The sequence below is a fragment of the Cephus cinctus genome, unplaced genomic scaffold (genome assembly GCF_000341935.2).
Source record: "Cephus cinctus unplaced genomic scaffold, Ccin1 Ccin1_scaffold0215, whole genome shotgun sequence".
Classification (NCBI taxonomy): domain Eukaryota; kingdom Metazoa; phylum Arthropoda; class Insecta; order Hymenoptera; family Cephidae; genus Cephus; species Cephus cinctus.
Window position 1 is genome coordinate 2,854,479 of NW_014332933.1, and position 16,935 is coordinate 2,871,413.

Sequence of the window (16,935 nt, forward strand, 5' to 3'; positions counted from 1 at the left end):
AAGATACAATACCTATTTTACTATTTGAGAATCAAGTATCCTCGACTAAAGCTCTTCGACAGGCACTCGTTTGCACGAGCGTCTAATTGATACACGTTATAAGTACACATGGTATGAATATATTCTAAGCCGCGCGATCTGGAAGATAGTAAAGCCAGCGAGAAAAGGAAAAGGAAAAAAAGAAAACGAGAGAGAAAGAGAATATGAGAACGAGAGCAAAAATTACCTTGGGCAAAAATTTTTCTGTTGCTTCGCGACCCCAGCGAAAACTGCACGGTTTGTTTCCTTCTTTGCATAACTCATCGCGAAAGAGACTCTCTACTCCTTTTTCTTTTTTCTTTTCCGTTTATAAGGAAAAATTGATAATCAATTTTGTACAAATGGATTATTTGCGGTGGTACGGAACGACTTTTTTTTGTCTTCTGCATCATCTAAGAAAATGTAGTAGCATTACCAGGCCATTTCAATTGCTACTTGGTATACATACATATATATATATTTTAAGCTTTAGCAATAACTTTTCTACAGAGACGCGATTAGTCGTAACAAAAAAAAAATGGTTTGGCAATGATTTAGAATTCGTTAGGTTGGACTTTCAGTTTCATTGGAGCACGGGCGAATGTACAAAGCAATGTTGGATAAGCTTCGCATTGCGTGTTATTTTTATATACGAAAGAGTGTGTGTATGAGAGAGGCGACGAGGACGATGAAAGAAGAAAAAATAAATATGCGTAGCGATTAGGAACAATTAATATGAATTATAATTAGAGGAGCGCAACGATAGTCGACGAATCGGCTCTTTTTAACTTGCGAATAACATATTGTATCATGTATATTATATATATCCGATATATTTGCTCGTTGCGATACGCAAGAATCAGTCTCATGGTGTCCGCGCATGTAACTGCGATACCAGGATTTGATTCTATGTCGAGCTGTTAAACGATTCCGTTGAAAATTGTTGCGGTAGGATTATTGATAAGGAACAAAGAGGTTGCGTGCAAGTGTGTATGTATATACACTATATTGTAGATTAACCATGGAGAAATGCGAAAGACGAACTCGCGGCGACTGTGGACGTAAGACCAATCCGGCTGTCCGCAAATATTAGATTTATCGATAGAGGCGAGATTATTAGATTTACGTAATAAGATTTATATGCGCTTAGGTGTGCGTTTATTATATGTAGATTGCACAAGAATTCTTTATTTGCACCGATACGTGAATTTATTGTACTGTTCGATTCAATGGAAAGACGTTCGGCGTACGTTGATTGGTAAATTTTCTCTGATTGTAATGTGGAAAAGAAAAATGCGTGGAATTCTTGGGCATGGATGAATATGAAAAGTTTTGCGGCTGATTATTGTGTCGTTTTGACATTTTGGTTCCTCACGGTGTACGATAAGGATAATTGATTTTATACTACTAGACGAGAAGGTCATAATTTTTGCTTTGTACATACGGCTTTTATTTATCTTCGTTATGCGAAAGAACTTATGTGGAAGAGATATGGATGCGAGGTGTTATATTTTTTATTATTCGCTCTTTTTTTTTTGTTTTTCTTGGTTCTTCATCTCTGTCTTTATCTTTATTCTTCGTAGGAGCTGTACTCCTTACTCTTATTTATTTGAAACGCGCAAGCAACGTTATTTGGCGGTGAGAATGTCGCTGGCAGTTTCGCAGGTCCGTTTGAAATTGGCGCCCTTGCGTGGGAGCGAGAGGGTATCCTGTAAAATTTGAAATGCAGGGTGAGAGAATGATGGAGATAAGATGGATAAGGATAAAGGAGAGAAAGAGAAAGCGTTAATGTGAGTAATTAGGATCTCTTGTAAAATTTGACAATCGTACCAACCTTTTGTTCTCTTTTTATTTGTTCATCTTTCTTGCGTTTTTTCCCCCTTTTTTTTTTTGTATAGGTGTATAACGTGTAAATATTTATTATTTTTAATATCCAGCGAATAGCGTGTAGCATCGTGCGCGCCGACCGGAGCTCGAGATTGCGCGGGTCTCGTTATTCTTATTCCTATCGTTAATTATTCCTTAGTTAATTAAAAAAAAATTTTTTAAAAGGGACGTCCAGTAATCGCGAGCATTCCAGTCGACACGGTACGATCAGTGTGGCGAAGTTCTGAAGTTCACTTTTTTTTTTATAATTTGTTATTTAATGTAATGAATGTTATAAAAATGTTCTCTTTATTATAAACGTTGTAAGAATTTTTCTGTTTCTTTTGGTATTACTAACGTATAAGCTTACCTCGTAAATTAAACATTTTTCTATGATACATACCGCTAGCATTTTATTTATTCCGTCACCTCAGTTTTATTTTTCGCGCATGCGCGATCCCGTTGAGCTTTTGCCGCGCAACGTCCGTTGCGCAGGCTCTTTCGTTATTACGGATATTTCAAATTGTACTTTCCCGCCGCGAGTCCTTCCTCGCTTACAATCCCTCTGCAACATAACGAAAACACTCGTAACCAAATTTTGTCGACTCTTGTAGATCGGAAGGTACAATAAGATATATTTAATAGTTTCAAATAGAAGAATAATGTAGTGCTACGTATATTAAACATAACCTAGTCTAGAGAACCGATTGCATCCAGGAGCATTAATCCTGTCAGGCTTGTACAGAATTTAACAGTCAATTCGGTTACCAAGGATCTTTCTTGCTGTAATCAGATGATTCTAGTGTATCGGCAATTGGGACCGATGCTATTTTTCTACCCTCCACGTCCACGGAGCTCGGTCTCTGGTGCGTTAAGCGATATCCTAGCGTAACAAAATAACCACTCTGTGAAACTTACCGTATTATCTATTAAAAGTTGTTAATTATGTATAAATCCTTGCTCGATGCGTATCCGTATAATGTCTAACACGTGTCGTCCATTTTGAAAACCACTTAGCGATTGTGTTCATTTACGACTATTGCTCTGATCTTTGGCTATCGTTACGAAATTATTTTTTTTTTTTCTCGTCGCTGATAAGCACTAAGTTTATGCAAAATATCGAACATAATTGTTACGATGGTTTTCGCACGTAAGTTCAGAGATTATTTAGGTGATTCTTGATGCACGTATTACTAGATGATTCTTGTAGGACATGCGTATGGATATATTAATCTTATATTATAATGAATGATAATACATTCTGAAAAATTATATATTACATTATAGTAAGTAATTTTCAAGAGCTGCATGCTGTGTGGGATGATTCTTTTTTTTATATTAATTAATGACTATTCGAATCGTCTTTTGTTACTGACGAGTTTTCTAACACACAGTAATGCTTTTCTGGAAGTCTCATTGGCTAAGAACGACACTTGCAGTTTTATCTGTTATCTGTGTTATTGAAGAAATAATGACTGTCCCCTAATTCTGTTTTGTTCTTTACTCTTTATAGTATATTAACATTGATAGGGTCTTTGGAATTCTTGGATCTTAAGGTTTTTTTTTCACCAATGTTGTTTCTTCGATTATTGAATTGTCTACATTTATTGATGGTAGATGTCGCTGGTGAATTATTGTAGATATTTTAAGGATGCATTCGATACTGAATACTTATTAGTGATTTTAATTAAATAATCGGGACTGTCTTTAGGTGGTGTTATTATTATTATATATATATATGAAGATCATTGAAATGCTATCAGTTGCTTAAAGGGATATGGAAAAGATGGTAAAAAAGATAATTTGAAAGCCTCGTACATACTTCGATTGCACATAAACAGTAATACATCTGTATATTTTCAGAAGCAATAAAAAATGGTTGTAATTATAAAGTCTCGATGTTATTTCTTACTTCATCCTTCTAGTCGCTCTTTGACTTCCTGTGTTTATGGCTACTGAATTTGGATTACTTGCCTATTTCTATGCCGGTAATTGTTGTTTTTTTACATATACTTTCAGTTGATAAAAAGAGAGATTGACAAGGATATTTGGGCAGTAGGATACAAAGAACATAGTACGTACTTCAAGAACGAAAGTGAAAGGTAAGTCCTAGGAAGAATTACGAATTACCTTAAGCGATATTTCATTAAAAAATACCGAAGGTCATGTTAGGTCTAAATAGTTTATGCAGAATGAATATCATACATAATATATTCGTAAAATGAACCAGAGTTTCAAGAGAAAGTGTAAAGTTGACATATTCAAAATAGTTCAAAACAAATTAGGCTGTTTGACCATTTTCTTGTAAAATTAAACAAAAGACTTCCGAAAATTCACTTTAATAGAATGACAGCTGTCACGTGAAATCGATGAATTCAATTTGGACAACCCTGTGTATCCAGAAGTGTACGTGGCAAAGCTGCGTCATGACCTCCTGTAGAATTAAAGGCCTAACGAGTAATCGTCATTCAGAAAAACAAATAACAATAATCTGTCGTGTGAGATAATTGATAAATCGAGTACAAAATAATCCACGCTCGAAAGTATAATTGAGGAAAAATCAATGAATCAATGTCCAAATGATAAACTATAAGATAAAAACAAAAATAAGTCCTGACTCCATAACGGTAGTTTGAAACACCCGCCATATTGAATTCCTCACTACTCTAGTCGTAAAGCTGTTTAACGTCATCTTTTGCGTATCTAAGCAATCGTTATTAATCTCGATTATAACCTATATCGTGCTTAAAAAATTATCTAAAGTATTGATTCAACTTCTCGGTGATAATTCAATGTCATAAATAATTCTTTAAATTCGAAGCAGACGACGTGCTCACTGTCAATGGATCCGCGTACGAGGAGTAGGCGTGCCATAAAAAGTGTTCATGTGCTGTCTCTCGATTCAGTCGGTTTTAAGTCGTCAGCCAAGTGATACGGTTCAGTTTATCTCAAGTTTACAATTTACGTGGCATCACTACTAACAGGAACATGTGTGGTAAGTAGCCAAACAAACATTAAGCTGCGTGTGATAGAAATTTCCCCAGAATATTGTCGATCGTACATCGTGTGGATTTGTGCACGCGAATGTACATCATGCTGTGCCAAATCCTTAAAAACCTATGAAAAATTTCAGTGACAGTACAGTTGACAGTTACTAAACTTCCCTTGCTTAGTTATGCAGGATATAATCCATGACATTTTTGAGACGTTAATTATTTTTTGAAGGGTTAAACATTTCATTAACGACGTAGCATCGCTTCAGCTTTGATTCTCAAACTCATTTGACAAGTGGAAACACACGAGTCTCATGAGCAGTATTACTTAATAGTCCTCGTGTCCAGGAAGTCAACGCTTTTTATAAACATCACAGTCTCTACATATCTGACATTTTCTCCGAGTCTGGAATGCAGCTTAGAAAATTGTTGACCAATTATGGATAAATTATTGATAACTGGTGTATGTAACCTGATTTTTTCCTTGCATAGTCACTTTCGATTCATTGAAAACGAATTCCAAGGTCCCATTTTCGATCTTAAGGACGGTACGGAAGTAAATCGGAAGTGGAAAGATTATGAAAAAGTATTACCCGGCGAAATAATACTTCTCGCGTATAAACAGACGGATAACTGCGTGTCGAGGATTTTAATAGTTCTTAATACCTTAAACTGATAAGATTGGATCGTAACGTCAGTGAGTAATATCGTTTGAGTAATTTATTAATATAAGGAATTGTCGAGTATTATTAATTGTACGCAATTCTCCGAAAGACCATAAGGAATTTGGACAGTGTGTTAAAGTCGTAAATATTCCTGCAGCTGTCTAAAAAGTGCCACAATCAATTCTCTGTTATCAGTCCACGTGCATTGAAAAGGATAAGAAACAAAGTGACATAAATGCCTAGCATTCTGTCTATACTATGTATCAAGTATAGTATATGCTTTTCCTATTCGATAGAATTCAAAAAACAGCGGTCCAAGATAAGCATAACCGGAAATATTGATAAGACTCAGGATTCGTAAAAGAATATGGAAGTATGTTTGATTACGTACTGGTGAGGAAGAATAATAGCAATTTGAAAAACAGCATTATAAAATAGAGATAGATCAGCAACTGACAAAAATAATAATTGAACAGTAGAAACCTTTAATTTTTGAACCGCCCCGACAGTCGTTACTCGTGAAGCGGATACGTTATACAATTGGCCTTTCAAAACAGCGCCCCGCAATTTGAAATTATGAAAGTTATTACGTAAGCTGCATATAGGTACTTCGACATAGTCGTTTCAACCTGTACCCAATAGCGTTGCTATATAGATATTAGAAATCATATTCTTTTTAAAATTACATAACCAAAAAAAAGAAGAGGGAATGATACAAGTGAAAATAGTTTTCTAAAATTCTGCTGTCTCTTCGATTAATTCGCTTTTATATATTTGCACCCAAGTGTCACGCGTCTACGAGACCTTTTTCCTGACATATTTCAAACTCGAATTCTTTAACGTCTCTCAATGCAGATATCGTAGCAACGCGCAGTAAATCTTTTGAGGTTACGACACCTACTCCAAGACATAGGCCTTTCAATCGGAAAAGGTGTGCCTCCGGGCAACGACCTACGCTAACTCCTGGTTGTCGTGGAAGGTTCTCCGGGTTCGGGGTAAGGTTCGCTTGCGAAATACTGGCATTTTTATCGGTCCCAGATCGGCCGCCGCCATCCAAGTGAAAGTTTCCTCCGGTATACGCAAAGCGAGAGCCAACCTGACATTTAGCGTCTGTCTACGGAATGCGTATCGATAACTACGTACAGTACTTAATCTACGTATAAACAATTCGTTCTAATCTTAATGTATATTTTTTTATAGCAATAATACAAATCAACGATGAAATTTGTTTATGCAAGCATACAATTTGATTGCAGATAAAAAAAGGTGGCTCTTGGTCGATTGGTATTTGAATTGCGCGCGCGTACAGTTATTAATACGATTTTGAGTTACCTTCGACAAATTTGTTACTTTCACTAAATGTAAATGTCAGTTACGTTATGAATGTGTATTTACGTTAATTTTAGTCTAGAAAGTAATAATTATTTACGATATCTATAAATTCGTCACCGGGTAAAAATCTTTGCATTAAGTGATAGAATTCTTACGGAATTCTTTTTTTATACTGGCAGCGGTATCCATGTTCGATACTGTACTGTTTATTAGAGAGATTAGTATAGGAAATGGATTCTTTCGCAATTCTAAGCGAAGGCCAAACACCCGACGGATCCGCTTCTGGAAAGCTGCAAATTTGTTTATCGAGCCTGAAATTACCAACGTGGAATCCACTCGGCCCTCTGCAGCTTTCACTGACATCGAACTGCTTGACTTTCTGGGTCTTTATGTCGGTGAACTAGAACATTTCTTGACTCTGATACGACCGTCTACGCACGTGCAAATGCAGTATTGCCTGCAGGTCGTTCAACCTTCGATGCGCTTGAGAACGTTATGACCTTCTGACCCTGACCCTGTTTTTTTTTATTCTCACACAGAATATCAAGTCGTTCCTCACTTTCTGAAGTGGATCTGATCGATTAAATCTTCCTGGTACTACAGGTAGTTTCATTTTATTCAGTGTCAAAATCATAACCACAGCACTGTGCTTGGGCTTCGCCAACAATCAGGACAAGATGGGAAAAATGTGATAATAGCCATAAGCCAAAAATTTTTTCACACGCAAGGATAATTTATTATTATTATTAAAAAATATCTTACGGCGCATTTGAACCTTCGAGAAGAAAAATCTGTATGAGAAATATATCAGTTTTGAGTGCACCAAGGCATTAAAAACAAGTACCTACACTTATGATGGAATGGTAATAGACAGAAAGTGCAATTCTTAAAAATAATTAGATAATCTATACAAAGCTGTGCAATTGATAAAACGCACTTAACGATACTGAGAATTGAGTACTTATTTATTACGAGATGTAATTGATTTGCGAAGAGACGGGTAGAGGCTTATCAAAAAATTCTAATACGTCGACGATTAAGAGTTGACGGATACGTTGATAACGTAGCGGTGACGTGCACAAAGATTTCTATTTCGTACCGTTATCAATTTCTTAGTCTTCTTATCTGTTTGATGACTATTATCAAACCTTGACTGTCTGAATAATTGTATTAATGACGTCACGAGTGTCGTGGCGCGTTTGAATTTTTCAAGATCACGACAATTGGCTCTCACTTAATTAATACAATGTTATAGTCATCGATTTATTTTTATCATTCAATTTCTCTTTTCTATATTGTTCAAGCTACGCATTTACAGGATCTTATCATTGTATCGTTACATTTTTTTTTTTTCTTATATTTTTTAAGCTATACACGTTCGTCACCTACGTCATCGATTGTCCTTTTCTCTAGTCTGTAAAGTCCGTCTATGATAACGATTGTTATCACTGATATTCCGTAAGGTTCTCGATTATCTCGATCGAACGTATAGTCCTTTTATTATACGGATTGTGACGGTTTTGTACAGTTTGAAGTTATCGATCTTACCGATCGCGTCGTTTATTGATATTTCCGTTAAGGATTTCAAACATTTATCGTCTTCTTTCATCTTTTCTTCGTACTAGCAAATGGGCGGTAGGTCTTACTTTGATATGAAACATTTATTTCCTCGATGCTGTGCAATGTCTCTGACTGTGATATTTAATTAAGATGAATCGACTGTCAGGTAAAGCAAATGTGTAACGTAATATGGAATTCAATGACAGTAGTCAATGTATTCACGTATTGGTTACTAATAATAATACAGGCTAATAATGCGGAGCCATTCCCTTTCACTTTAAACTTTTTAATACCGCGTATTAACCTACGCGATTACGTATAAATGATTGATCGAAATTCCGATATTTTTAGGGGATTTTTTTATTATTCGCGTATCACGAGTGTGAGTTTTGATAATGCGATTATAATCTGATAAAAAGATACAGGCTTAGAAATTTTTCGGAACTTTTTCCGAGAACTTCGTCGACTTGATAAACATTTTGATGGCTTTCGATTTTGGATTATTTATTATCATTGACCAAAGCATTATTTTTAAGAGGTAATCTCAAGTACATCTAATCAACACGCATTATCTGTTATTACATTGAACATTTTGTACTTACGTATGAATGACGTATTTCATATGGACGGCACGAAATTTAAATGTGACAGTCGGCGCTTATTTCATAACAATGTGAATGCAAAGAATTTATTAGGAGTGTCAGTGGATAATTGGTGTAAAGTAAATAATTATGCCAATGAATGTTAACTGTAATTTGTAAGAATTGTCGGCGGGGATGGCAACGCTTCTAACGGGACTGTGCAAGGTCGATATTATATGGAAATTTAAGTCTATCTTTTTTTATAGTAATAGACTGGTCGGGAATCAGTTGGCATCATTGAAAATTCACGATTAGGCGAGTCAAGGATAACTGGATAACGGTAGTAATGAATTTTTTAATTCGGTTTAAATGACAAGAACGGCTTTTGAAGTTTGATTTGGCCTTTCTTGTGTGAAATTCCTTGTTATTAGCTTCATTGATTCCTGTTATTAATGACTTGGTTATATTGACGTCAAGAAATGTTCTTTCTTTTGTTTTGGTGTGATCACAGTTGAATTCTTTTTGAGTTTTGTAGCTATATACATATGCATATAGGTTAACAGCATTCAGGACAGTCGACCTTCGCTCTGGAGCGAGTGGAGGAATCGGGTGAGAAGTCGACCGAAACTGAAAGCCTTTCAAATGTCATCAAGGTTCTTGGCTTTGCATACCTGCTTTACCACTATCTTTGTGACTGTGGGCCAGGTCTTTACTGTTTTGTTATTACCATGAATTGAGGGAGAGGGCTGTAAATTGGAAAATTCATAATTTCACATCCTCATCTGTAACTGTCATGAGAAATTTTTTATGGTTACATAGAGCACGATGGAAGTTTGTGGATATTAGAAATATATTGTTATCTAACTGTTATTATGTTTTTCAGGAATCTTTGCATACCTCAACTATCTCACTCCGAAGACCAGGAAGGAAATTCTTGAGCTACTTGTTGGTGGGCTCAAGAGACTGGAGTATCGTGGTTATGACTCAGCTGGTAAGCACAATATTTATTTAAAAAATTCTTTAGAAGATCTATATATTTCGTTATTCTTGTCTAACGAGAGAATTAACTATTTAGGGCAAAGTTTTATTTTGTAATATAACTTTTCTGAAGATAGCGCAGCACTAAAATATGTTATGTATCTTCTGCTTCTCTCTCTTGTGATGTGGTATGTCTATACTGCAGGAATTTAACAGTCGTTCCTTTCACTGAGAACTGCATTTCAACGAGTTCCTTAGTCTTCTCCATGTCTTAGGTCGTTTTGTTTGGTTGGCTACCTTCACGAATACTTAATTTGCATTCCTTTACTCTTCTATATTTAGAATTGAGCATATGGCCAAAAATGCCCTTTGTTTCACTGGATACCTATGCACATATGCAACTTTTATATACATTTCAGGTGTTGCCCTGGACTCTCCTGATGGCAAGGATATCTCCATCATTAAGAAGCAGGGAAAGGTCAAAGCTCTAGAGGATGAAATCTTTCATCGTAAGTTTAACAGTTTGGACTTTCTGTAGTTTTAAATAAGAATCACATTGCTAATTTATTTATTTCTATTGTTAGGTACCAATCTTGACTTTGAGGGCTCCACTAATAGCCATGTTGGCATTGCTCATACTCGTTGGGCCACTCATGGTGTTCCATCCGAGGTTAATTCTCATCCTCAGAGATCAGACAATGAACAAACTTTTGTCGTTGTTCACAATGGTACTGTGACTGATAGATTTTGATGATTTATCTGTAATATTGATTTTGGGTTCTCATGGACGGACTTTTTCAGGAATCGTCACGAATTACAAGGAAGTCAAGACTCTTCTCCAGCATAGAGGATATGTATTTGAAAGTGAAACTGATACGGAAATTATTGCCAAGCTGATTCATCATCTCTGGGTTCAACATCCGACTTACTCTTTCCGCGAGTTAGTTGAACAGGTCGTCCAGCAATTGGTCAGTGTTACTTTTATTCGTAATAGATAGTTAAGTTGAAACATCCCATAAAGTAAGGATATATAATGTTTTAGGAGGGAGCATTTGCCTTGTGTTTCAAAAGCAAATATTTTCCCGGCGAATGTGTTGCTACCAGAAGAGGATCCCCATTGCTGGTTGGTATCAAGACCAAGACCAGATTGGCTACCGATCATGTACCGATTCTCTATGGAAAAGGTGAGTAAGTTTAGGTAAAAGAAATTTGAACGGAATCAGATAATATATTAAAATCGTATCTGACATTATTGATGGACAAAGTGACAGTTATTATATAAACCGGATATTCATTCGACAATATGCATTTTCGTACATGCGCACAAAACCGGAAAAGCTTCCTAATGGACGGATCGTAAACAATGGTGATGGATACCATTAAAATAACAACCGTAATTAACAATCGATAAATAAGTCAATAATACCGATTCTAAATAAATATAAGCGTAATTGCTTGTCCACTTGGAAAGCTTCAAGACAGTAAGTTAATAAATAGGAATTGGCGCATCTGTAAAAAGAAAAATAGTACAATAACACTATTCCCTAAATTCCTTATCGTCTGCAATGTGTTATCACTCAAGCATATTAATTATCCAGCAAAGACTAACAAGTGAATATTTAATTTCTAATGATTAATTAACCCGTATTGCATGCTCCTGTAATAACTATATCTGCACAGCATGAGCAGCTCTCTCGATATGTCTGCCACAATTTTCATTCTCTGTTTTACTTAATGACAAAACACATTATTTAGTATCCATGTCACCTTAGGAATATTCAGCATTTCATCACACATTAGAGATAGTCATTATTCATGCTCCAATAGATGAGTAGTAGTGATTATTTCAGGAGAAATAATGACAGTCAGTATCATCTATCTAGGTTAATGCTTTGTGCCTATCAGATTTTCATACATAGCAAAATCAATGAGTAACTTTTAACATATACAAATTCTCGTATGCATTTTTCACACATGATTATCATATGTTATAGCTCTCATGATTTAATAATTGCGTAGCATTTGCTACAGGCAGTTTATTGCATGTTTTGGCTACTGATTCTGAAAAAATTGTTGTAAAAAAATTCCTTGAGTGATTTTTGCATTATGATTTTAAGCCCTCTTGTGATTTACGTAGCTTTTCTTACATATAGATATGATTAATGCATTTAGTGAAAACCTTGTTTTTTGTCTTTCTATGAATTTTCCAGTTCTTTTTTTTTTTTAATTGATATGGATACTACACGACTGTTTCTTTTGCATGAACGACCTACGATTTGCTCCCAACTTTCTACCTGAACAGATGACCTCCCACGCTCACCCAAAGGTATATACACTATTAATAACTTACCTTGATTTGGTATCGGATCCACTTTATAGGGTAAAATTTATTATCAGACAGTTTATTATTATTTATTCTCAGATAGTAAAACTGATAAAATCGTTTTTTCTCATTCTGTAGTAATCTTGATCATGGTACGTAGCACATGTAATAGATGATTGTTGAGATCACAAAAGTGGGTCCGATGCCTGAATATTAAAACTATCCAAATATCAAGCTCGTTACTTGTTTCCTTTTTAAATGAGGATTTGTGTGGTGTTCGTTAAATGCTGTCTTAAACATTGACACCCTATATTACATGTGATCCATGTGTGTTCCTCGAAAATATGGTTGCCACAAATGCTATGTTATTCTATTCACGTTTAACACAATAATGCTAATCGATGCGCTTATATTTGTCCTAGTGTGAATCTATTCGAAAAATTGTTTATTCCCTTGATTCTTACACTTTACAGCATTACCTTTATCTTTTGTTTGCCGTGAAGCTTCGAGAAGTCGCAGATTTATGTTTCTATTATGCTTTCTGTTTGCAAATCCGTTCTAAAAATTTATTTTCTATGATTGCATAGTTTTCCTCTGATATGAAGAATGATCTAGAACATATATAAAATGATTTTATGCAATTAAAGAAAGACGTGAAGATTAATTATTTATTATATGATACTGGGTTAACATATCACGTAATCCTTTTGTTGTATCCAATGAATATTCTTGAGTAAATGACAAAATGCAATGTTGATATACAATTTATAATTTTGAAAAGTTGCATATACATACATAATTTTATAAAGAATAATGCTCCAGCCTATACTTAGATTAGTTGTTTGAGTTTTTCGCATGTTTTGTTCTTTCACTTTTGTTCTTAATGCGTATTGTTTTGTTACGTAATGTCTCAGCATGGTTTGTTTATTAATTGTTTGTTTTTTGTATTTCCCTACCCTCCAAACTCTGCAGACAGTGATGCAGCGTCTCAAGGTATTACTTTACGTTCAGATTACGTTTATTTGCATGTCCTCGTATACACTTTGTTAGCTTTGGTTTATTTAAAATTCCTATTGCACGAAAATCACATTGCGCGAATGCATTTATGCATTTCTTCATAAATCACTTAATAATTTTCATGCTTACACTTTTGTATGTAATTTCTCTATAGTTATCAAAGGTACTAACTTTAAAAAAAATATGACATCTAAAAACATAAATTACGTAATCAATCCTTAGGAACCCTAATGAACGAGAAAGTAAATCGTTGATCCTGATGATCCTAAATAATTATATATGATGTCTTATAAAATTGAAAATATTCTGAAGGGAAACATTTCTTTTTTCTTAACATATAGGGTGTGTTAACATTTAGTGCGGTTAACGAATAAATTTAAGAATAATCAAAGAAGATTAATTAAAAACAATAAACTAACCTCATTCACATTATTAATTCAAATTCATAATTAGTAAAATATTTAAATCTCTTTCTTTTTTCTTTACAGTAACAGATGGTAAAGTTTCATGGTGTGGGGCTTTGGTTTTGGGTCTCGTGGTGACGTAATGCAAAATAATTTCAAATATACACATAACTTCACACTTGGCAATTAAGTATATATTTTTAATAAAATTTTCTTAAATTCTTCTTTGTAATGAAGTTGAAATTTTGCATTTCGTCCCAGCATTCATTGCCTCATTTTCAAAAATGTTTGGCATCTATTTTAAGTTAAAAACATTTTTCAATACAAAAACAATTAAGAATATTGATAACAGATCACAGACCTCATGGACGTACTACTGACTTGCCCGTGATACCGCGAAGTGACAGTACTTCAGAATTTCAACCCCTGGAGGATAAGGAAGTCGAGTACTTCTTTGCGTCAGATGCCAGTGCCGTCATTGAGCACACGAATCGCGTCATCTTCCTCGAGGTGAATACTTTATGAAATTAAGTTGATATTGTATTATTAAAAAAAAAAGAAAAACAAATTGCCTGGAGGAAACTGTATCCTAATTTTGTTTATGTAAATATTCAGGACGATGACGTGGCGGCCGTTAAGGAAGGTGCCCTTAGCATTCATCGTCTTCGTCGTTGCATGGATGATCCTCATGCTCGTGAGATCACCACCCTGAAGATGGAGATTCAGCAGATCATGAAAGGCAACTACGAGTACTTTATGCAAAAGGAAATCTTCGAACAGCCAGAGTCTGTTGTCAATACCATGAGAGGACGTTTGAATTTCCAGGATAATTCTGTTACCCTTGGTGGAATTAAAGTGCGTTTTCACAATTTCCTCTTATATTTTTATACAATTGGTTCTTTCTAATTTCCCTAACTTAATGCATATTTTTGTAGGATTACATTCCTGAGATTAAGAGGTGTAGGCGTCTCATGTTGATTGGTTGCGGAACCAGTTATCATTCTGCCATTGCTACCAGACAACTTTTGGAGGAGCTCACCGAGCTGCCTGTCATGGTCGAACTGGCTTCTGACTTTCTGGATAGAAATACTCCAGTCTTCAGGGATGATGTTTGTTTCTTTATTTCTCAGTCTGGTAAGAGTTTTGTCCATTGCACTCCTGATATCAGCTAAGACTCCATTGTCTTATGTGGCTTTTGTAATTTTGACATAGGTGAAACTGCTGATACCCTGATGGCTCTTCGTTACTGCAAAAGTCGTGGAGCACTTATTGTTGGTATCACAAACACTGTGGGAAGTAGTATCTGCCGCGAGTCACATTGTGGCGTTCACATTAATGCTGGACCTGAAATTGGTGTTGCCAGTACAAAGGCTTATACTTCACAATTCATCTCCTTGGTGATGTTTGCTCTTGTGATGAGCGAGGACAGAATTTCCCTTGGTACAAGACGCCAGGAGGTACTTTGATGCAATATGAATCTCTATTAATTTACGTCTCTTTAATAATTAATGCTAATTAATAATATGGCCATTGGTAGATCATAGAAGGCTTGAAGAACCTGGACAATCAGATTCGCGAGGTATTGAAGCTGGATGACAAAGTCAAGGAACTGGCCAAGTCACTCTTCCAACATAAGTCACTCCTGATTATGGGTAGAGGATACAACTTTGCCACCTGTATGGAAGGCGCCCTGGTAAGGTTATTCTCGTCAGGATGCCTGAATTTTATTTCTTTAATGATTTCTAATAAACTCTTTTTCATGTAGAAAGTCAAAGAGTTGACTTACATGCACAGCGAAGGTATCATGGCAGGTGAACTAAAGCATGGACCTCTGGCTCTTGTCGATGACTCCATGCCAGTGATCATGATTGTCATGAGAGATCCAGTATATGTTGTGAGTAATAAAGAAATTTCACAGGACCATCTTCTATGGGTGAAGATAATATTTACGTCTTATTTCTGTTTTCCTTTCAGAAATGTATGAATGCTCTTCAGCAAGTGACGGCTCGTGAGGGCAGACCAATTGTCATTTGCGAGGAGAGAGACCAGGACACAATATCCTTTGCCGACCGTGTTCTCGAGGTGCCCAAGACTGTCGACTGTCTTCAGGGTGTTCTCACTGTAATTCCCATGCAGCTACTGTCATTCCACATCGCAGTATTACGTGGCTGCAATGTTGACTGTCCTCGTAATTTGGCCAAATCGGTCACAGTCGAGTAGAACGACGTCATTCTCAATATCGTGGACTCTCATTACCGGGAGCGATAAGTGTCGTGGGAATGGCTGGGTGCCTGTCGCTCGCATGCAAATTCACCTTGTGCCATAGTTTTCTGACAATTGAAACTGAGGCTAATCGCACTTGGCCTATTAACCAGATCCCACGGGCTTGAGAGATACGGATTGGAGTATGACTTTAACGCGGTTGGAGGATCGCTCATTGGAAATTGATTAATTTTTAAGCTCCATTCGCCGTCGCGTATAACATCACGCTTTCTTCCATGTTGAAAAGATTAAAGATTCTTCTGACGCAGATTTTTTAAACTCTTGAATAAGACGCTGAGACGGTTTACTGCTGTAACGATATTCAGGCTGTTGGCGGATGCAGTCGTCCTTTAATAATTTGCGAGCTACTGGTTGCTCTTTTAATGTGTTCGCAAACGGGCGACAATAGAATCGTAGAGATCTATTTATCGTTGACTTGTGAGAATCGTGGATTTATCGTTATATTTTATTTTTATTTTGTTCCTAATGCAAATGCATGAAATTACTTTTTTATGTGAGCAACACGTGCATTTATTATGCACAGAAACATTACACAATACCTGACACGGATAGAGACAAGTAGTTACATGTGAACACTTGAGATATACACAAAAATTATAAGCGTACCCCTTAGCATTTAGTACTATTATACTTATGCATACTGAATTTTGTGATTGTACTTAGTAATGGGATTAGTCTTTATCCTCAAGCTGCATATTCAAAATTTTGTTTGTCGAAGACAATGAAATTCAAAGTATTGTATTCTTTTGAATCTGAGTATATCTTTATTTATATCATTTTCTTGTATACTTTCTTTTTTCTTTTTGCGAAAAAAAAAGCGGACGAGCGACCTCTACGTCGTATTCTAAATTTTTAGATTAGTATAAAGACTCATATAAATGAAAAAAAAGTACATATATATTGCAAACATTTACA

At 35.7% G+C, this 16,935-nt stretch overlaps 1 protein-coding gene across 4 annotated transcripts; it reads left to right on the forward strand.

Annotated features, from left to right (window-relative positions):
- The first annotated feature begins 4,633 nt into the window (after positions 1-4,633).
- On the forward strand, positions 4,634-15,957 carry LOC107265084 (glutamine--fructose-6-phosphate aminotransferase [isomerizing] 2). 4 transcript variants are annotated; one of them, XM_015734095.2, is made up of 15 exons: positions 4,634-4,879; positions 9,899-10,006; positions 10,413-10,502; positions 10,578-10,721; positions 10,795-10,961; positions 11,036-11,177; positions 12,296-12,319; positions 13,289-13,309; positions 14,090-14,247; positions 14,353-14,592; positions 14,673-14,871; positions 14,950-15,194; positions 15,275-15,430; positions 15,503-15,631; positions 15,712-15,957. In XM_015734095.2, the coding sequence occupies exons 1-15, from the start codon at positions 4,873-4,875 to the stop codon at positions 15,955-15,957; spliced, it is 2,076 nt and encodes a 691-aa protein (XP_015589581.1). In that variant the 5' UTR covers positions 4,634-4,872. The 4 variants fall into 4 exon arrangements, with proteins under 4 accessions (XP_015589581.1, XP_015589583.1, XP_015589584.1 ...); XM_015734097.2 differs by lacking the exon at positions 13,289-13,309 and having other exon boundaries at positions 4,635-4,879; XM_015734098.2 differs by lacking the exon at positions 12,296-12,319 and having other exon boundaries at positions 4,635-4,879.
- Positions 15,958-16,935: the final 978 nt, after the last annotated feature.

Excerpts from the sequence above, each read along its gene's own strand:
- LOC107265084 (XM_015734095.2), top strand. Across the intron at positions 10,722-10,794 it reads TTTTGTCGTTGTTCACAATG|GAATCGTCACGAATTACAAG; the intron begins GTACTGTGACTG and ends GGACTTTTTCAG. Across the intron at positions 14,872-14,949 it reads TTTCTTTATTTCTCAGTCTG|GTGAAACTGCTGATACCCTG; the intron begins GTAAGAGTTTTG and ends ATTTTGACATAG.